Source organism: Schistocerca gregaria, chromosome 3, assembly GCF_023897955.1.
Source record: "Schistocerca gregaria isolate iqSchGreg1 chromosome 3, iqSchGreg1.2, whole genome shotgun sequence".
NCBI classification, from domain to species: Eukaryota; Metazoa; Arthropoda; class Insecta; order Orthoptera; family Acrididae; genus Schistocerca; species Schistocerca gregaria.
The window spans coordinates 606,825,618-606,848,590 of NC_064922.1; the positions used below are offsets into that span (position 1 = coordinate 606,825,618).

Below are 22,973 nucleotides of genomic sequence, written 5' to 3' on the forward strand. Positions count from 1 at the left end.
TAAAAGTCTCTGCTATGTGGTGAGTAGCAACTATCATTTTCATAACTATAGACCTAGACGTGCCATGTATGATATTTTCATTAGTATAGCACTCCATTTCTTTCCGGTGCAGAGTTTTGAGAAATGGCAGCGCTATCTGTGAATTGTAAAACGAAACAAGCAACTGGATTATTCAACAGGTTTTTCAGTCATGTAGAATTGTTCCCCCTAGTTTGATATACAAACATCATCAAGAGCGATGTAAGAGGAAAGAGACACTAGGGAAAAGAAATTCATGTTGTGGTCTCACATTTACATAATACAAAGGACAAAAAGTCTTAAATTTTCTGACTTACTGGTTTTGCTAGGTTTTTACATACTGAAATGAGCATGTCCGTGATGTTTCACTATGATGGGGCACATGTCAACTGATTTTAAAAATGTGGTTGTCTCAGGGAAAATACTCATTTTGATCAACACTAACAGCTACATTAAAGCTTCCGCTTTACGATAACTAGAGCAGGGTACATTGAATACCACGACATTCCCCACTTTTTAACTCCGTTAGTGAATCGTATTAAGTTAGAATATTGTGAACTTAGAATATCGTTACTCTTTTATAGGCTTCGCTTTATTCATTTAAACACAAGCATAAATTTAAAAAATCTTAATCCATTATTAAAGTTTCATGTCAACAGAGCATTCAATTTAGCGACAAACAGCTCAAAATTTTTATGGCTGATTAACTTGATGTTTTCCTTGACAGAGTAATATTACGCCTTGAATAGCTAGCTTTATTTGTTTTTTATGCTCATTATGCTAACGTCATGTACAGATTTCAACAAATTATTCATGAACGGTGTCATAAGGAAATCACTGTACTGTAATACTCTTTTTAGCCCTAACAATTAAGTCTAAATACAGATCTTTCAGCTGTTCACATCTTTATTTTAGATTCAAAAATAGATTTTAATAAATAAACAAGTGAGGTAAAATTTATAGGAACTAACAAAAAAGGACAAGTACCTCATTTGTGAATTGAATACTCAATGTAAGGCCACAATGTGGGTATAGAATGTATTGGCTGGTAGAAAATTGAAGAAAGAGACTAACTCAGCCTAATGGTTTCATAGAAAAATCTTAAGAACAAACTGATCTTGTGGCGTGTAACATGTGTGTACTTCATGATGAAGTAATAAAACAAAACGATAGAATAGGGACCAACCCATTGATTTCATGGGTCTTGTTTATTATCACTGCTGCTGAAATGATGTATTGAAGAGGGAATGTAATAAATAATGGAAGTATTGAGAAGTGCAGAAGCGGATATAATACCAGTACTAACATTGACGGATTATACTGTCCATATAAGAAATAACCAGACAGATTCCGGTGAACAGAAGAAACAAATAGGAAGGACTGGCTACTTAATACAGACCTCAGAAACGAAATAAAGAAACTGAGAGCAACAGAGAAGAATTAAAACAACCCTAATAGCAATAATAATGAAGATTCATTAAGGAATATAGACTACTTCAGAGATTTCAGTAATGATGGTGTAAAAAAAGAGAAAATAAAGTACTACATGTTAACCAGTGTAGTGTAGTTGAAAAATTGTTTTTAAATAGCAGATATATTAATGACAAACACAGTCTTTTAATTCCATAAACGGGTTGGAGAACTACAAGACTGTACTGATGTGAAACTTGAAAATAGAAAATAGTTAGATATTAAGATACTGGAAGTATTTAAAAATGGTGTTTGGTAGCACATTAAAAGGCGAGTGGAAATATACAATGCAGGATGGAAAGACAGGCAGAGCAGCCTGCAGAAAACCTTAATAAGAAAAGAAGGCTTACATTTCGTAACTTCAGTTAACTTAAGGCAACAAGTACCGTAGTAGGATGGTTGGTCGCTGAGAAACTGGGCTGCAAAGAAGACAATATTTTCGACTGTCAGTGTTAAGGTATAGAGAGTATAATGTTTTTTCCAGTTTCATCTTGTGCTTCATGGACATTACATGTCTTTATGCCAGATGTACGACAAAAAACTTGGAAATAGATCTAGGCGTGGCTGCTGAATCCTGTCTACTGCACTGTGAGAGGTAACTGGCAAATTGTTGGCGCATTCTACATTCATAGTCTCAGTGTTTCTTTAATTTTCTGGGTGGCGTAACCACAGATCGTAGCCACAGAATCAGTTTGTACACGATAAACACAGCCACGGCCGCCACAGCCAGTATGAAGGCTATGACGTCGAGCAGCAGCAGCTGCCACCACAGCAGGTCGAGGGCTGCGCTGCGCAGGTGGGGGGCCCCATGGTGGCGGATCACGTACTCCACCCACCACACCGCCCTCTCCAGGGACGTGCTCTGGTGCTCCCGGTAGATGGAAGAGAAGCGCTTCATGTTCTCCTGATAGCTGCAACAGAAAAGTCAAATTTCACACAGTGAAGCTGTGGCAGAAGTGTTTCTGTAATACGAAAGACAGTCCAATTATTATAGAAACACTGTCCATGTCAACAGCTTCGATCATTCACGCAAGCAAACAGTACGCAAATGTGCCATGCCTTCAAAATTGACTGTTTTCGCGAAGAAGGATCCATAGGTGCTCTTTTCATGGAAATCGTTTATAATTAATCAGCGGGTTATGAAGAATATTCTTCCGAGGTTTTGTTTTATTATCTTGTTGCTAGGGGTCACGACAGCGTCCTTGATACTTGTGGGTGCAGCATTTCTCATTCAGTTTGATTTAGCAAGTGCTCGTGTATAGCGCAGATCAACTAACTTAGCGCACAGGACCTGTGTTTAAAATTACGAAGTATTTCGTTGGGATGTACAAAGCAGTGGTTCAGTACTAGGCTCTTAACATACAAAGGTCCACACGCACGTCATTCCGACTTTGAAAACAGAAATACAATAAAGAGGCTATCAACAGCGGCGTTTAATCCAACGAAGCCATAAAAAGAAAATTATATCATGGATTTATTTAATTACAGAAATGATGAAAGTACACTCATGCTCATAAATTAAGGATAATTGCAGGATATGGTGCCACACGACGTGGCACTACACAAAACTGGCGCTAATAGCATAGACACATAGGGAACACACACGACACAGATCTGTAAGTCCATGGTATTGGTGATAAGTTGAAAAAACCGTCCCGAAATACGTGTGCTACAAAACATCACTGTTTCCTGCTCATGTACCCTGACTTAAATATGGGATTGATCACCATGCATACGTACGCAGGCCGCACAATGGGTTGGCATACTCTGGATCAGGTGATCGACCAGCTGCTGGGGTATAACCTCCCATTCTCGCACCAGTGCCTGTCGGAGCTCCAGAAGTGTCCTAGGGGTATGAAGACGTATAGACATACGTCGACCGAAAGCATTACAGAAGTGATCGATGGGGTTTAGGTCTGGAGAACAGGCACGCCCCTCCTTTCGCCCGATATCTTCTGTTTCAAGGTACTCCTCCACGATAGCAGCTCGATGGGGCCGTGCGTTATCATCCATCAGGAGGAAGGTGGGACCCGCTTCCCACCTGAAAAGGCGAACATACTGGTGCAAAATGACGTCCCGATACACCTGACCTGATAGTTCCTCTGTCAAAGACATGCATGGGTGTACATGCACCAATCATAATCCCCCCCCCCCACACCATCAAGCCACTACCTCCATGCAGGTCCCTTTCAAGGACATTAAGGGGTTGGTAACTGGTTTCTGGTTCACGCCAGAGGAAAACCAGGCGAGAATCACTGTTCAGACTATACCAGGACTCGTCCGTGAAAATAACCTGGGACCACTGGTCCAATGACAATGTACTGTGTTCTTGACACCACTCTTTACGGGCTCTCCTGTGACCAAGGATCAGTGGAATGCACCTTGCAGGTCTCCAGGCAAATAAACCGTTTTTGTTCAGTCGTCTGTAGACTGTGTGTCTGGAGACAACTGTTGCAGTGTCTGTAGTAAGGTCCCGAGCAAGGCTGCCTGCAGTACTCCATGTCCGTCTGCGAGCACTGATGGTGAGATATCGGTCTCCTTGTGATGTTGTACAATGTGGAAGTCCCGCTCTGTAGCGCCTGGGCACGTTTTCTGTCTGCTGGAATCGTTGCCATAATCTTGAGATCACACTTTGTGGCACACAGAGGGCCCATGCTGCGAGCTGCTGTGTTTGCCAGCCTCCAGTGGTCCTGGTATTCTGCCCCTCATAACGTCGTCAATATGTGTTACTTGAGTCATTTTCAACCCACAATCACCATTAGCACGTCTGAAAACGTCTGCACACTTACTCGCTGCACTGTACTCTGGCATGCACCAACACACCTCTGCGTATGTGCACTGCTGCCAGCAACACCGTGCAACGACAGCAGGTCAAATGCACCGCATGGTCATAACCTGAGGTGATTTAAACACCCAAACCGCCCCACCAGAGCGTCGTTTCACCATTTATCAGCATTATCCTTCATTTATGAGCTTGTGTATAGTTCATCGTCAATCAATATGCTTCAAGTTAGTCACCAGCAATCAAACTTAGTTTAGAAAAAAGACATCCATGCAGGACAGGATGAAGAAGACAAACAAAACTTCCTTTGGTAACTAGAATCTATATCAGAGAAACTGTCCGTCATAACGAATAGACCACCGGACATAACACTGGTATTTTATTTGTACAGTAATATTTTGTTATCAATTTATATTCTGTTATTTAATTTTTTTACCTTTATGACGGTTCCCCCATGGTAGGTATCATTAAGAATGACGTTACTACTATGTTTTAATGTGTTCAAGAGGCTGAAATAAAATTTGGTGAAAGAAATGTTTACTCATTCTAACCTTGGAAAAGGGCCTATAAATGTTTACCAATGACATATAAATGTGTATCAGAAATATTACTTTTCACATTAAAAACATAAATTAAAATACCTAGTATTACGGAAACATTTACTTAATAGTAGCATACATACTATTAAAATATACTTCCATGTAAGAATCAAGTAGTTAAAATATATTAAAAGTAATTATTTTATCTGTTCTATTTCAAATAACCATACTGTCCTATGAACCTTTCATCGGGAGAATGCCTTTTTTTTGTATCAGAAAAAAACCCAAACTCTTCAGTTCTAGCCAAGTTTTTGTTTAACAATAAAACACCGAGGCAATCAAATTCTGGATTTTCTAACGTTATATTTAGGTTTCCCTTGAGACACTTGCTGGAGCTGGGTCAATCAACAATAATCAAATGAGCCCTTGTGTCTGTTCCACTGGTAGCTTACCTGGTATTGGGTTGAAGACAACTAGGCTCAACAGTGGATTTGTTCCTCAGAACAGAGAAATGTGTACAAAATCAAAGGAAATAACATGCTATGTTACATTCCCTGGACCTAACCTATACCTGTCTCTATCAACATTGTTCTTGATAACACATTTAACATTACATGGGACAAATTGCGTTGTTTATACCGAATCTCCTTGCTACAAGAGTGCTCAATGCTTGGTGTACATACATTATATTGCAGCACTTCATCTAAAATTAATTACACAGCTTGTTCAATGCACAAACTAAAGGAAAATATATAAATCAGAAGTAATATCACAATTTTCTTTCAGAAAAATTAATTTTGTGATTTACCTAGGATTGTCCAGAACTGTCTGCACAGCGTTTAGAACGTTCTCTTTAGTGATTGTTTTGAAGTCCAGCTTCACACCAATTCCTGCTTCTAGCATTTTTCCTACGTTGTGTCCCTGGTCACCAAAGAATGGTATCCCAACAAGAGGCACACCATAATAGGACGCCTCGTTGAAGCTCTGAAGACCACCTTGAGTCATGAAAAGCTGTACATTCTTGTGAGCTGCAACAAGATCGTGATGTTAGTCACACAGACTGTACCTAATGGTGTAGGATTTGCAGGTCATGAGTGGTATGTACTGTTGTTTTCACAGTTATAGACTTGATAAGTGGTTATTCAGCATGGCCTTTTTATCGCACACAGTGCACTTACGAAAATACTACTCATCAAAACTTGATTTCCTTCCTTTCCTTATAAAAATTAAAATCAGCCACTGCATACTGCTGTGAATGAGAAAATGTACAACCAAAATAATTTAACACATTAGTACTCATCGACTTCATTATATCGTTTGAAGTGAATTTAGGATTCAACAATACTGACTGACTTTGCTTAGCAAAAATTTTTATTTACAGTTTCGTATTACTATTATTGGGCATTATTTCAGTTTCCTGTGACGTGTTAGTTGAAGTTAAGAAAAGTTAAAAACTGAAATTTCATGAAATGATTCCAGAGGACTAGCCAAATTATGAGAATTGTTCAGTAGTTATGTAAAAATATCTATACTGCATATATAACATCTTACATACATCTGATTCATTATACTTCACCAAGCATTGAACAGTGTGTACAGTTTTGTAGAAATTTAGAACCAAATAAATTGGCTAGTATCGTCATTTGCTTTCAGAGCACTTGTGTTTGCAGAAAAAAATGTGGAAATTCAGGTCAGTGAACTATTACTCGTTTCAATGCTCAAACATGTTTAGGTGAAAATTCAAAGAATTCTAAATAATAAAAAAGTAGGGATAACACTTTAGTCTTTTCCGAAAACTTGTAGATACTAAAGATAGTGCAAAGTTGTATATAATATCCAAGAGCTCAAATACGTCATAGTATCATAAAAACTTAAAATAATACAGAGACCAACAAATACACAGAAGAAAAGCATGTGAAATCAAGAAAGAAGCGCCATTGGTACACACTAAAGTACTTATATTTTTACACAAGTTCATTTAAGCAAATTTTTATGATAAATCTGTATCTCAAATATCATAATTACATGATGATATTATAGTACACTCTATTTGATCTGTATACAAAGATTACTGGCTCCTGAGACATTTTAGTTTGTACACTAGTGCTATATTTTTGTTATACTTGAATGTTAAATATCACTTTCACTGCCTAACGAAAAAGGAGGAGGAAACAAAATTAAATTTCATGGGTTCCAAATAAAGACATGAAGTTCGGCTTGGAGGTAAGTAATATAATTCCCAAACCTAAACATTTCCGTTGTTTTCGTGCGGTATTTTGATTTTTTACTTCATTACTCCTGCCCAGTATTTACATCATTTTCAGTCTAATAATTATAGTTGCTACAAATCGTATGTGTTCAGTTTTGTAATACCTTCACATATGCGAACAGAAGCAGGCCATTAATGGTTTTTCCCCATGAGCAGTAGCGCAGTGTTGAAGTATGGTCCTGTTAATGTAAAGCAATCAATACTGACAAGTGTAGTCCACTTAGAGGTGTAGATAAGACTGTGCAAGAAACACCAGGTCATGAAGTTAGTGAACGGTTTGTGGGAAGACTGTTTGACACAGAGGAAAAACAAAACATGTGAGTGCACGTTAAGGTACTACATATAAAATAATCTGCACTTATATCTGTTACACCCTTTATATGATAGTGTAATATATATAATGAAATCAAAAATTGCATTATTTGATAATATCCCATCAGGGAGAGTTGGATTTAGTTGCGGATGACTCTAGCGCTACAAATAATGTGGTAAGAGAGAAAGTAACAGAAGAATTGTAGAACAATTTTTAAAACAATTATTAGATGGTTTCTAAAATTAATACTCTATTCAGTAGATCTGTAAATCGTACAGAAGAACATCAGCAGTTGCTGAGCTCATGACGATGAGTTATGAACAATTTTCAATGCTCCAAATTACTTCTGCTGCGCACATTCATTCTGGTTTGGAAATCGAACACATGTACATGTTAACATATTTTGCGTAGTTCCAATGGCTATTTGCTTATGGCTTAATTTTGTAACTTGAGATGTCCACAGCAACTACACTAGACAAGACAGTGATACTCAGTAGTCACTACTAACATTATCATTGATTCAAAACTGAAATGAGACTATATGATTCTTTTCAAGTTTCAGATATCTCTAATGTATATGTGTAGACTGAAGCGACAAATGAAAATTTGTACTGAAGCCTAGATTCAAAATAAGGCCTTCTGCAAATTAGGTGGATTTGCTAACCACTACGCCACCCCAGCACAGTGGCTCTGCAGAGCAGCGTGGACTACCCTAGCACACCTCCCGCCTGAATCCAAATTCCTATCCATTCCTCGGCGCACTTGATATTCCTGTTGTTCGAATTTAGGAGAAATACCAAGTGGACTGAGGTGTGAATAGGAATTTGGATTGAAGAGGGAAGTTTCCTAGAACAGTCTGTGCAGTTGTGCAAAGCCACTGTGTCAGGGTGTTGTAGTGGCTACAGCATCTGCCTAGTGAGTAGGAGACCTGGGCTCAAATCCTGGCCTTGGTACACATTTTCATTCGTCGCTTCACTAAGCTTATACATCACTAAAAAGCGAATTAAATATGCTTCCAAAAATCTCTGGTTATTTGTCAAGCATATTAAACGAAAAAGAGGAGTATTTCAACGAAGGCAAGAAACCATATGAAAATGGTGATAGGGAAACCAAAAAATTTCTCAGGAGAAAAAAGAGAAAATCTATGGAAACTCTAATCAAAAGAGCAGAAGAGGATAAAACTTCAGGGTATATAAGTGACTTTTAAAGGTCTGTTAGGTTCTTCAGAAGAGGATATATACCAATCACATGTGACATTAAAGACAAAAGTGGCGGTATAATTTTGAAAAGAACAAAATATATGGAAATTTTGGTGGAATATGTTGAAGAGGTATTGTAAATGTTTAACTACTTCTAGGTAGGAGAAAAAATTGCAAAACAAATAAGTGGTGATCAATATTTGGAACGAAGAAAGAAAGGCAACTGAGTGGCCTGGCGCCAGTTTCTCAGTTGCACTCAATTGCAGTGACTCGCTTCTCCCTGGGCTAATACATCTCATGTTCCCAGGTGGCCACGCATCCAAGTAGTCACCTGGACCGACGATGCTTAAGTACAACAATTGGGCGAGATTTCAATTGGGAAGAGCTGATGGTGGGGTTCGAGCATGGTGCAGACCCCAAGAAACTATGGGCTGAATTTGCCAACATGGCACTGTGCAAGGTGTTGGTGGCTACATAATGGTGTTGGTTGTGTTTACAAGGAATGGAATGGGGCCTCTGACCAAAATGAACCGATTATCGACTAGAAATGGCTATGTTCGGCTACTTGGAGACCAGTTACTGCTATTCATAGAATTTCTGTTCCCAAACAACGATGCAATTTTTATGGATGATAACGCAGCCTGTTACTGGGCCACATTTGTTCACGACTGGTTTGAAGAACGTTCTGGACAAATAGAATTCTTTCTATTGGCCACCGAGATTGACCAGCTAAATCCCATCGAACATTTGTGGGACGTAGTCGAGTGGTCATTTCCTGAACAAATTCCTGCATCGGTGACACTTTCGCAATGATGGACGGCTATAGATCGTATGTAACTAATTAGCGGGGTATGAAAAATCTTCGTCCCATTTTCTGTTGAATTATCTCATTCTCAGAGGTCAGGACAGCGTTACTGATGAGTGGGCACGCAGCATTTCTCGCTCACTTTAGCGTACCGGGTGCTCATGTCAAGGCAGCTTCAAATAATCATCGCCAACGTACCGTGTTAAAATTCAGAAATATTTTGTCAGGAAATACAGTGCACATGGTTCAGTACTACGCTCCTAACATACAAAGGTCTATATACATCATTCCGATTTTGGAAACAGAAAGACAGTACAAGAGTGCTGAAAAACCCGTCTATCAACAGTGGCGTTTAATCCCGTGAATCTAGAGAAAGAAAATTATGTCATGCATTTATTTAATTACAGAGATGATGGGAGGATGAAAGTAGCTCATGGTCACACAGTATACTTCAAGTTAGTCATCAACAACAGAAATTATTTAGAAAATAGACATCCATGCAGGACATTAAGAAGAACAGGAACAAAAGTTTCTTCGGTAAATAGACACTAGACCAGAGAAACTGTCCATCGTAATGTAAAAACCACTGAACAAAACACTACTACTTCATTTATACACTCCTGGAAATTGAAATAAGAACACCGTGAATTCATTGTCCCAAGAAGGGGAAACTTTATTGACACATTCCTGGGGTCAGATACATCACATGATCACACTGACAGAACCACAGGCACATAGACACAGGCAACAGAGCATGCACAATGTCGGCACTAGTACAGTGTATATCCACCTTTCGCAGCAATGCAGGCTGCTATTCTCCCATGGAGACAATCGTAGAGATGCTGGATGTAGTCCTATGGAACGGCTTGCCATGCCATTTCCACCTGGCGCCTCAGTTGGACCAGCGTTCGTGCTCAACGTGCAGACCGCGTGAGACGACGCTTCATCCAGTCCCAAACATGCTCAATGGGGGACACATCCGGAGATCTTGCTGGCCAGGGTAGTTGACTTACACCTTCTAGAGCACGTTGGGTGGCACGGGATACATGCGGACGTGCATTGTCCTGTTGGAACAGCAAGTTCCCTTGCCGGTCTAGGAATGGCAAACGATGGGTTCGATGACGGTTTGGATGTACCGTGCACTATTCAGTGTCCCCTCGACGATCACCAGAGTTTTACGGCCAGTGTAGGAGATCGCTCCCCACACCATGATGCCGGGTGTTGGCCCTGTGTGCCTCGGTCGTATGCAGTCCTGATTGTGGCGCTCACCTGCACGGCGCCAAACACGCATACGACCATCATTGGCACCAAGGCAGAAGCGACTCTCATCGCTGAAGACGACACGTCTCCATTCGTCCCTCCATTCACGCCTGTCGCGACACCACTGGAGGCGGGCTGCACGATGTTGGGGCGTGAGCGGAAGACGGCCTAACGGTGTGCGGGACCGTAGCCCAGCTTCATGGAGACGGTTGCGAATGGTCCTCGCCGATACCCCAGGAGCAACAGTGTCCCTAATTTGCTGGGAAGTGGCGGTGTGGTCCCCTACGGCAGTGCGTAGGATCCTACGGTCTTGGCGTGCATCCGTGCGTCGCTGCGGTCCGGTCCCAGGTCGACGGGCACGTGCACCTTCCGCCGACCACTGGCGAAAACATCGATGTATTGTGGAGACCTCACGCCCCACGTGTTGAGCAATTCGGCGGTACGTCCACCCAGCCTCCCGCATGCCCACTATACGCCCTCGCTCAAAGTCTGTCAACTGCACATACGGTTCACGTCCACGCTGTCGCGGCATGCTACCAGTGTTAAAGACTGCGATGGAGCTCCGTATGCCACGGCAAATTGACTGACACTGACGGCGGCGGTGCACAAATGCTGCGCAGCTAGCGCCATTCGACAGCCAACACCGCGGTTCCTGGTGTGTCCGCTGTGCCGTGCGTGTGATCATTGCTTGTACAGCCCTCTCGCAGTGTCCGGAGCTAGTATGGTGGGTCTGACACACCGGTGTCAATGTGTTCTTTTTTCCATTTCCAGGAGTGTATAATTATATTTTGCTATTAATTTACTTTCCGTTATTTAATTTTTGTACCTTTCTAAGACTCTCTGGTTGAAAGTATTATTAAGACTGACATTATTCCTATGTTTTAATGTGTAGTGAAGGCCAAAGTAAAATTTGGTGGAAGAAATGTTTGCTCAGTATAACCTACTGCCAAAGATTTATGGGAAAAGAGATTGTAAATGATTATCAGAAATAGCTCAGTATTTCTCCAGAGTATTTCCAACAATCTGTCGAGTCCATTTGTCGTCTAGTTGCTGCGCTACGCGGGGCAAAAAGAAGTCCGACACGATATTAGCAGGAATCTAGTGAATTTCGTCACCTCAGTGTATAATTATTGTTAAGTTGTATGTATACCAATCACATGTTATTAAGGATGCGTGGCTGGACATTAGGCACCACATCATTGTCTTAATCTGAAATGTAAAATAAGAGCAAAAGTAAAACTACATAAAGGAACTTATTGTCATTGTGGAAGAGCTCGTTTTCATTGGAATTTACGCCAAATTTTAGGTGGCGTACAGCAAACAGATCTGACATAAGTCAAGTATTCCCTGATCAGTAATTTAAATAATGTAAACAGCGGTAATTATCTTTCAATAATTGAACACTACAGAGAATAAAATTAATAATCAGCAAATAAATTAAACGTTACCTAAAACGTCCTGTTGAGGAAGCCACTTCGCAATCATGACGTTGCTCGGTTTCCCTGGAAGGTCATCATCCTCAAACTTCCAGAGCACCCTCTGAGGGAGTTCCGAGAAAGCATCCATTAGACTTTGCCTTATATTCTTTGGAAGACTGTTGCTCTTCATATTAGACCCAAGACTGAAGTATATGGCCCCTTGTTCCGCATCATCCAGAAAAGACTGTATCTCCTACTACGACAGTCACATCATTAAACGGTGATTAGCGTGTTGTGTCATCACTAAACAGAATGTTACAGCGTGACCTACCTTTGGCAGGGGATTCGGCTTTCCCTTAACATGAAGTCCTGTCATCTGTATCACAGAAGGTTGCATTGGCTTCGGATAATCAGAAGAGAAATGAGTAGTGGCCAGCAAGAGGCTGATATTGTACTGCATATCGAGGATGCTGGGCAGGTCACTTCCAAAATGTTCTCTCATCACCTCTTCCAGTGATGTCGAAATTCTTTCGAACCGCCTGATGGATTGCAGCATCTCGTAGGCATTGTCAGCTCTTTCCAGGAACGCCATATGGTCCGTGTAGCTTGTCTCAAAGTCTGGGTAATAAGCAGGATTAATTGGGTTGCCCAGGATGATATGTAAAAGTGGGTATAGCTCAGCTGACCAGAAACCAATAACTGGTGGAGGACCTAGTCTATGCACGAGGCCAAAGTGACAGTCGTATAAGAACGTCTCAATTATCGCCAAATCGAATTTCTCTCCAAATCTGTAACAAGCAACAACAATGCGCAATATCCATTACAAATCAACTCTACTAGTACTATAGCCATTCACTTGGATGCATCATTGCCTAGGTGTAATATTTAGATAAGCTGCGATCATAATATGAAAGATAATGTAACCAATAGATACAAGGTACAAATTTTCATAGAAAAAGAGGGTAGAATGTAGAGCGATCCCTGTAAAGATTTCCACAGTTAAACATAAGGAAAATACCTTCCAAAATTCAGTTACAGTGTAAAATCACTCACACGAGCGAAAGATTTCATAATGCTAGTTGAGAGCCAACAAAATAATTACAATGTCTCAAATTTCGAGGTTAAAAGAACTGTTATTATGGAACATCGTACTATGTTGATGCAGAATGACCCTGACAAAGCTTTCAGTGGATAACATAAAATGAAGCACGTCTTAACTGTTAAACCGAGTAATATTATCGAGGGCAGTGTAGAGTTTCTGCCACCGTTTACATCTACCACGCAGTGGAACTAACAACCTGTAACAGAGAACCTATCACTATCGTCGAGCCGGCATAAGATGATTGCTGACAGCTCTCAATGCTGTTGCCAGCTTTCAACTGTGAAGCGCTAACGGCTGAAAGCGAAAACAGTACGTATGTCAAAGAGCTATGACAACACTGAGGCGTTACTGTGGAGACGTATACAAAACTGTGCTGCCGCATTGGCGGAGGTAGGCCCGTCAATCTGACGCGCCCAGCATACTACAGCTGTCAGGAATCAACTTACGCGACTCACATGTGAGCGAATAGACCCAGATAACCGGGAAAAAGAGATCGAATTGAAAGGAGCACATATGTCATAGGTCGATAAAATACGAGCCCGGCAACAATATAAAATGGATGACATAAAATAGAGCAAGTGAAAGCGTTGCAATCAATAATTCTTGATGAGACAATGAAATTTTCACTCTGTAGCCAAGTGTTCGCTGCTATGAAACTTCCTGGAAGATTAAAACTGTGTGCAGGACCGAGACGCTAAATCGGGACCTTTGCCATTCATGGGCAAGTGCTCTACCATCTGAGCTTCGCAAGCCACGACTCACGACCAGTTCTCACAGCTTTACTTCCGCCAGTATCTCGTCTCCTTCCTTTCAAACTTCACAGAAGCACTCCTGTGAACCTGGCAAAACTAGCACTCCTGGAAGAAAGCATACTGCGGAGACATGGATTAGCCACAGCCTTGGAGGATGTTTCCAAAATGAAATTTTCGCTCTGCGGCGGTGTGTGCGATTTTATGAAACTTACTTGCAGATTGAAACTGTGAGCCGGACCGAGACTCTAACTCGGGACCTTTGCCTTTCGCGGTCAACTGCTCTACCATCTAAACTACGCAAGCACGACTCACGACCAGTCCTCACAGCTTCACTTGCACCACTACCTCGTCTCCTACTTTACAAAATTCACAGAAGCAGTTTTGCGATACAAACAGAAATAGGACTCCTGGAAGATAGGATATTGCAGAGACATGGCTTAGTCACAGCCTTGGGGGATGTTTGCAGAATGAAAGTTCCTTTCTGCTGCGGAATGTGCGCTGTTATCAAACTTCCTGGTAGAATATAACTTTGTGCCAGACAGCGACTCGAAGTCGGGACCTTTGCCTCTCACTGGCAAGTGCTCTACCAACTGAGCTACTCAAGCATGAATCACGACCCGTCCACACAGCTTTACTTCCGCCAGTACCTCGTCTCCCATCTTTCCAAACTTCACACAAGCTCTCCTGCGAACCTTGCAGAACTAGCACTCTAGAAGAATGGATATTGTGGAGACATGGCTTACCAAGAGCCTTGGGGGCTGTTTCCAGAATGATATTTTCACTCTGCAGCAGAGTGTGCGCTCTTATGAAAGTTCCTGGCAGATTAAAACTGTGTGCTAAGCGGTAGACAAACAGAACTGGGGTATATGGAAACAGTGTTCTCTTTAAAGTATAAACAAAGTTTGTCCCAACAAAATAAATCACTTTATGTTTTAAAGAGAACACTGTTTCCTTTTACCCAAGTTATGTTTGAATCATATCAGGAAATTGTTTCTATAAATAATAGGTGTGGTATTGGAGGTTTCTACTAGGCTACCGTATTTCGTACAATTGGGTCTCTAGCCAACATATCACTAATTCTTTACAATTTGTAACAGTAGTTCTTACTGATGAGTGCGCTAAACGATCGCTGCATCCAAAATGTGCTTTTATATCCTTCATCCTTTTCATAATTACGATGATTTTTGTAATTAAACCTCAGAAATAGTTATAATTTGCTAACATGTCCCAAGGTGACGATTGAGATGCGTGTATCATCACGTCGTTAAATAGGATAAAAAATTGTTAGTCGCATCCTAAAGATTTTTTTATAAAGCATAATGTATTTCATGACATTTTGACTTGTTAAATCGTGACATATATTGCACATTCACCACTATTTATGTATTTGCCTTCTTGGTTTCAACGTAATATATTACGTAAATTAAAAAATTTGAACCTCTGACTTCCCACGCCAGATGGCGGTTAGTGTGCTACAACAAATTCTGTTATATTTGATTTCATATTATTTGTATACTGGGTGATCAAAAAGTAAGTATAAATTTGAAAACTGAACGAATCACGGAATAACGTAGAGAGATACAAATTGACACATATGCTTGGAATTACATGGGGTTTTATTAGAACCAAAAACATACAAACGTTCAAAAAAAGTCCGACAGATGGCGCTTCATCTGATCAGAATAGCAATAATTAGCATAACAAAGTAAGACAAAGCAAAGATGATGTGATTTATAGGAAATGCTCAATAAGTTCACCATCATTCCTCAACAACATCTGTAGTCGAGGAATAATGTTGTGAACAGCACTGTAAAGCGTGTCCGGAGTTATAGTGAGACATTGGCGTCGGATGTTGTCTTTCAGCATCCCTAGAGATGTCGGTCGATTACGATACACTTGCGACTTCACGTAACCCCAAAGCCAATAATCGCACGGACTGAGGTTTGGGGACCTGGGAGGCCAAGCATGACGAAAGTGGCGGCTGGGCACACGATTATCACCAAACGACGCGCGCAAGAGATCTTTCACGGGTCTAGCAATACTTTTTTTGTTCTAATAAAAACCCCTGTCATTCCAAGCATGTGTGTCAATTTTTACCTCTCTATCTACAATATTCTGTGGTTTATTAACTTTTCAGATTTATACTGACTTTTTGATACCAGGTACATAGTATAACGGATGTATAAGTTGTAGACACATGGTTGCAGACGTATGGAAGTTCGGGGTTGGCCCCGAGCCATGTTCGAATAGCGTAATTATAAGATGACCGCTCGCGACAATCGGAAAATCGGGGGTCGACTGCAGGTCGGGCAACAATTTTTACTGTCGTCATTTCATCGTTCAGCTGATAGTTGTCCATATTTTCAATTTCGAATACATTTCACGTATTTCATAACGGCAGTAGTTCCCATAGTGCCTGTCCCTTTGGACATACATGCATTTCCAAAGTATCATTGCAAGGACTGCAATACCGTAGTTATATCTAAGTTGGCCACTTTGAAGAGAAAACACGTCCTCACATGATCGCTGTAAGTTACGTGAAAGTGGTAACCACATACCTGTAAGTTGGTTGGAATGCTACTTTACAGAGAAAGCAGGTCACCACATGACCATTATAAGTTATAAGAAATCAGCAACCACAGACCTGTAGATGGGTAGGGATGCTAGGTTTGGCTACCACCTCCACTGAATGGATACCGCTATAAGATTGCAGCTGGTGTTGAAATGACCGGCGTTCACATTGCATACCGCTCACATCATCGCAAGGTAGCAAAATGTCGTCAGCCTCTGGTGGGAGATTGAGCACTCGGACATTTATGTAATCCAGTTCCGCGTGAGGAAGAATGACCACAGTTACGGAACCATCGCGATGCTTCAAGGGAGCGTGAGAACTATGACGCAAAAGCAATCTATTTACTTGTAGTGGATCGAAAAACTTTGCGAGAAAGACATAATCAGATAGTTATCAGAATCAAAACAGGACTATGAACCTCATCAGATACTACACGAGTGATATCAAATAGCTAGTAATGAATCCCTAAGGACCTAGGCCGCACAGAATGCGTGGATTTTCCGAAACAAAAGCTTACGTTTCTTTTCTCGGAACAACTAACGCTATGGACCAAACGATAATATGACCCACACGAAGACACAAACAACACTGAGGAAAAGTTGTCCAGCCGCGCACGACAGCGAGGTGAGGCTGTAAACTAGCAACCTTTCCACTCGGCGTAAGTTCTCAAACAAATGCTTTTCACAGTTGGACATTGTAAGAACTGAACACAATAATGTGATGTATAGATACTCTTTGTGCTGTTCTAGCAAGTGTGTAGTCGGTGGTGGAAGTAGACCATTGTCGGGATCAGTAAAGCAACCACACACAGTAGGTACATTGATACCCACGTAGCTCGACAGTCATGAATTGGATATGAGCTAAAAAAAAGGCTATAAAAACAGTAAATGAAAACTGCAGCATGCAACTGTGTGTGCAGCACACCTGACTGAAGACATTTCATAACAGATTAGGGAGAAAAGTCTGCAAGAGAGTAAGTTCTACTATCACATATAAACGTACTTTCAAATAACAAATACACTATTATAAACAACTGTGTATCTTGATTAGGTGATTAGAACTCCATACAAATATAAAAGGAAAGAAAAAGTTGCGACCAGGGGGTGAAAACCATGTATATGATTACTGTTGCAATACGGGTATGTCGAAGAATAAAAAGCTGCAAACACAGATCATACACTAAATTACTTGTCTCTTTACATGTTATCGTCTACTGAGCAATTTCTTTCGATTTTTTGATCCGTTCACGGAATTACTTACGTCTGTGAAATTTGCAACTCAAAAGAGGATGGCTTTCTCCGATATGCACATTAAACGACGTATCAGATACATAATCATAAATACGAGGGTCGCTCAAAAAGTAATGCCTCCCATTTTTTTTTCTACTTACAAAAATTAAGTTAAGTGAAAAATTTGAATTTGGCGCCATTCCTCAAACCTTCTTCTGCAATCCACTGCAGTAGTAACTTTCTGTGTCAACAGGTGGCAGCACAGCAGAAGTTTGTAAGATGGCCGACATCGATGTTCGTTTGAGACAGCGTTGTGTGATTGAATTCTTGAATGCAGAAGGTGAAACGCCCATACGCATTCATGAAAGACTGAAGAAGGTGTATGGTGTTGTGACAGTGGATGTCAGCACTGTTAGACGATGGGTTCGTCGTTGTAAGGAAGATGAAGGGCAAACACCGTTGACTGACGAAAAGCGGAGCGGCAGGCCGGTGAGTGCAGTGACTCCACACAACATTCAGCAAGTTGATGACATCATTCGTGGTGACCGTCGGGTGACTGCAGATGAAGTGTGTCGCATTATTTCTCTTAGTAAAGGCAGTGTGATCACGATTATTAAACAATTGGGGTACTCAAAAGTTTGTGCACGGTGGGTTCCAAGAATGTTAACCGATCAGAATAAAGAGGCAAGGAAAACAATAGCCTCCCAACACTTGCAGCGCTTCCGTTTGGAGGGAGATGAGTTTCTGAAAAAAAATTGTGACCGGGGACGAAACATGGGTGCATTTTTTTGAACCGGAATCAAAGAGGCAGTCAATGGAGTGGCGTCACACAAGCTAGCCGAGGAAGAAAAAATTCAAAACTGTGCGATCGGCAGGGAAAGTTATGGCAACAGTTTTCTGGGATACAGAGGGTGTGATTCTGGTTGATTTTTTGGAGCAGGGATGCACAATAAATTCTGTTCAATATGTCACAACCCTCAAAAAACTTAAAGCACGTCTTCATCGAGTTCGCCCAACAAAATCAATGGCAGATGTTCTTCTTTTGCATGACAATGCAAGACCACACACCAGTCGTCACACCTCTGACGAAATTGTCAAAATTGGATGGGAAGTTGTGCCTCATCCCCCATACAGCCCTGACCTGGCACCATCAGACTTCCATCTGTTCGGGCCACTAAAAGAAGCTCTTCGTGGGATTCATTTTGAAGATGAGGAGGCCGTCAAAACATCCGTGCGTCAATGGCTTAGGAAGCAGAGCTGTGATTTTTACCGTGCTGGGATACATGCCCTTGTTCAAAGATGGACCAAAACTGTAGAGATGGGGGGAGATTACATTGAAAAATGACAAAATGATCCTCAATGTTGTGGTTTTCAACCTATGTAATTGCATTTAAATTTCCTGACAATTAAACGTAGAAAAAAAATAGGAGGCATTACTTTTTGACTGACCCTCGTAATTTATAACGATTGTAGAACTGTACGTGATCTCATACGTTGAAACTTTCATGTTACTACCACAGCTGTTGTAATCAGAGGCGAAAACACTAGCGTAACGAAGCAAAGGTGTCCTCGATACATGCTTAGATGTAACCCGCTACCTGGTTTGTTTGCGAGACCTCAATGCATGCACAGTAGTAGCTTGAGGACTCTGGCGGACGATCTGCCGATCATCTGAAACTTGTACAATGGTAGACATGTCAGGTGCAGGTGCTAGTCGATTTCGAATAGCCTTGCATATTCTTCACTACATACAGATGGACATTTCACCACTACACCTACATACAGCAAACCAGTTGACGGTGTATTGCACTGCGTACTTCTAGTACCACCACGTTTTGCTCCTTCCTTGTTTTGTTCACGGAAGGCACAGGCCATGAACGATTGTCGAGAAATCATCGTATGAGTTCTAATTACTATGATTTTCTCGTCGTGATCGTTTAGCGATGCATATGTGGGAGGAAATAATGTGTTTTCTAATTCGTCTTCGAACATATGCTCTCGTAACTTCAATAGCAAGCCCCTGTCGTTTTAGAAGACGTCTGTCTTATAACTACGTTATTTTAGTTTATTGAGAACCTCCGTGGCGGTGTCGTGCAGTCAAAGTAATTTCCTGACAAAACACTCAGTTCTTCGTCGGATCTTCTCTACTCTCTTGTTAATCTAACTTCATGTGGGTACCAGACAGATGAACAATACTCAACAACAGATCGGAGAAGTGTTTTGTGAGGCCCTTCTTCCATCGATTTATTACATTTTCTTAGTTTTCTCCCAGTGAATCTCAGCCTGGAGTATGCTTTTCCTATAGTTTGTTTCGTTTGGTTACTTCACTTTAGGCACTCAGGATATTTTGAAGTAGTTACTGTACGCAGTGGCTTGTCGGCAATGATGTAATCGAACAGTGATGGAGACCTCCGCCCATATGTGCGCAATCTGCTACATTTATTTACGTTAATTGCAAAATACCAGTGTCTCCATCAGTCGTCAATACACTGCAGAGCTTCCTGAATTTCGCTACAGACTTCTGACATCGCAAGCTTTCTACCGACAGTAGCATAGTCGGCGAATAATCTCATGGATCCAGCAACGTACCTCATTATATCAGTAACCTAAGTAAATTATAAACAGCTTCTGTCCAACAAAACTCTCTTAAAGTATCTCTCAAATTACCTCGGTATCTGTCGATTTTCTTCCACCTCGAAATGTTGAAAAATTAATTAATGAGTTGCAAATAAAGATTTATTGGAACCTTTCATCTAGGATTCGATTTTTGAAAAATTATCTTCTTCAGAAGGCGCAATGGACCTTAAAAATGGCAACTGTGGCTACAGGAAGATCTTAACAAAACGAGGAAGTAACAATTGCATTCGAAAAATTGTCTAAAAGCTTACTCACTTGGTACATTACATGCTGGTACAGTACACTGGATATAGCCAAATGTTCTTGGCGTATCAGACCTCTGTCTCAATGGCAAAACAACAACCTGCAGTTTAAAACAATAGCAAAGTAGCATTTTAGGTGGGAAGATGCAGGCTTCGTTTGCAGTCACTAACCTCCATTCAACTTTCTCAGTTCATCCGCGGTTCCACAAAAACTGGTTTAGGTTTCTACTGGAGACTGCGTTGGTTAAGACGACACTTTCATGGATTATCTTAATAAATCGACACGTTGGATTTACTGTTCTCTGTGGAGGTGTCGTAAGCGATGTCCGCAAAAACAGCTCTGGTAGCGCAGAACAGCCAAACAGGCGTCGTGTGATTTTAGTTGGTGGTGTGGACAGCTTATTTATAAGAAGTATGTTCTTGAATGACGTAAAGATGCATTTATTTCCAAATACCGTAAAACGGTAACATTTTATTATCATGAAACGATTACTCTCTGAAAGTTAACAAATCCTGAGAGCGTGGTAAAGACGACAATCACATGGGAAAAGTTACGTGTACGTTCCACTGCCGACTGTCACACATTTAGCAGGCTCCCAGTACATCCTGTGTCCAACTATTACGTATGAAGAGGCTCCAAGTACATCCAGTCACTGTATTGAAGCACAGATGACCCCTAGGTTTCTCGTAGTACAAGTTACGCCAAAGAAGAACCTCAATCAATAATTTTTATTAATGTAAAATGAGCGTTTCGCACCAGCATACTAGTAGATTTACTGCATACTTACTGCCGAGTAACATCTGTTCTCAAGGATCGCGTTCCTCTCCCCACTTTTGTGATTCGCCAAAGCGCATTATGGTCCGGTCGCTAGCTCTGCCTCCGTGCGAATCAGCTTCCCACTTGCGGCCGTGTTATTAATGCAGCTCAGTGCAGCGAACTGACTTCGGCTACCTTCCGAGTTCCAGTAAACGTTATATTTGGAAGAATAAATACTGTTCAAAGCACGAGAAACCTCACAAAGATTAAGTGCCCAAGTGTAGTAACCCATTGACATAAGACTCTTGTCGTAGTGAAAGTTGACATATGTATAGCAAAATATAATTTTGAAATCTGGATTATAAACGTATGCGTATGACATGTAGCAAGAGTCAACTGCGGAAAGCGCAAAGGAAAGCTGCATTTAGGGGGCACTAAATATGTGCACGTGAGGAATGCAGCTTTACTGTGTTGAGTAACTAATGTCCATTAAAACAGAACAAGAAAATTGCTGCTTGTGTAATGCCCTTGTAATCTAATTCTTTATAAACGTGAGACAGATGTTAAAGTATGTGTCAAATGTAACGTGAAAATATTCTTATAAAACAGAAACATTTCAACAAGCTTTCGACTTGTACGCAGTAAAAAGTTCTGCTAAAAGTAATAAATACTGTGAAAAGGTACTAAAATTTTAAAAAAAATTACGAACAGTAATGAAAAATATGTCGAAAGGTTAAGACTACAACTACGTATATGTAAAAACTAACGAACAAAGGGGAAACGATAATGAATCAATGTACAGAGAAAGTACTTTAAGGATATGACATGCTCATCAAAGCTAGCAGGAGCTGGTAAATACGTGCTATGCGGCCGTGAGCAGCGGCTTAAAACCGTCAAGGCGAGTTTTTATTTGTAAGCTGCAGTTTATCATTCAATATGTTACCATTTCTATTACCTAAATACCTCAATGTTTCATGTTCTTCTGACAAATCTGATTTCCAGCCTTTTACTTCTTTACATAAAATTATTGTTTCTTCCAGTTTCCTCGGAGAATGATCAGAAATAAGCAAATATTCAGCAAAACAAGAATTATATACCGTTATGCCGGAGCCAAGGTAGGTCCTGAGGGTCGACAATTCATATTACACTACAGAGAACGTCGTTGTCTATGGCCAAGGTTTACCAAACGCACCATGCTAAACACCGGCTTTTTACATGCAAGATAATGGAAACAGACATTCTAAGCACTACTTCTTGCAGGAGGAGCTCGAGCCACGCCTGCAGGAAGTATCACTACGCCAAAACCAGACTCGCTGGAGACAGCTATTTAGGGGCTATAATCAGTCCTGAAGTTCAGTTCACTCCGGATGCCGACCTGGTGTCTTCGACTGCTGAAGATTACGTCTTTGTATCTACACTGGACTCTTACTAGTGTGTGTGTGTTACCACTAACCTCTGTGGAAAATTAGAAGTGATCTTTTGTTTGCCTCAATTAAGCGACTTTTACTGCCATCGTTATTGTTTCCAGAATGAGATTTTCGCTCTGCAGCGGAGTGTGCGCTGATATGAAACTTCCTGGAAGATTACAACTTTGTGCCGGACCGAGACT

The 22,973-nt window shown here is 41.0% G+C and overlaps 1 protein-coding gene across 1 annotated transcript in view; it reads right to left on the bottom strand.

The window, feature by feature from the left end:
* Window positions 1-766: 766 nt before the first annotated feature.
* Window positions 767-22,973, bottom strand: part of LOC126354631 (UDP-glucosyltransferase 2-like) — a 50,720-nt gene continuing 28,513 nt past the window's right edge. The window contains exons 4-7 of the mRNA XM_050004401.1: window positions 12,405-12,861; window positions 12,104-12,326; window positions 5,618-5,837; window positions 767-2,399 (exon numbers count right to left, since the gene is read on the bottom strand). Of these exons, the coding sequence (XP_049860358.1) occupies window positions 2,123-2,399; window positions 5,618-5,837; window positions 12,104-12,326; window positions 12,405-12,861 (1,177 nt within the window). The 3' untranslated portion in view covers window positions 767-2,122. The remainder of the gene's footprint in view (window positions 2,400-5,617; window positions 5,838-12,103; window positions 12,327-12,404; window positions 12,862-22,973) is intronic.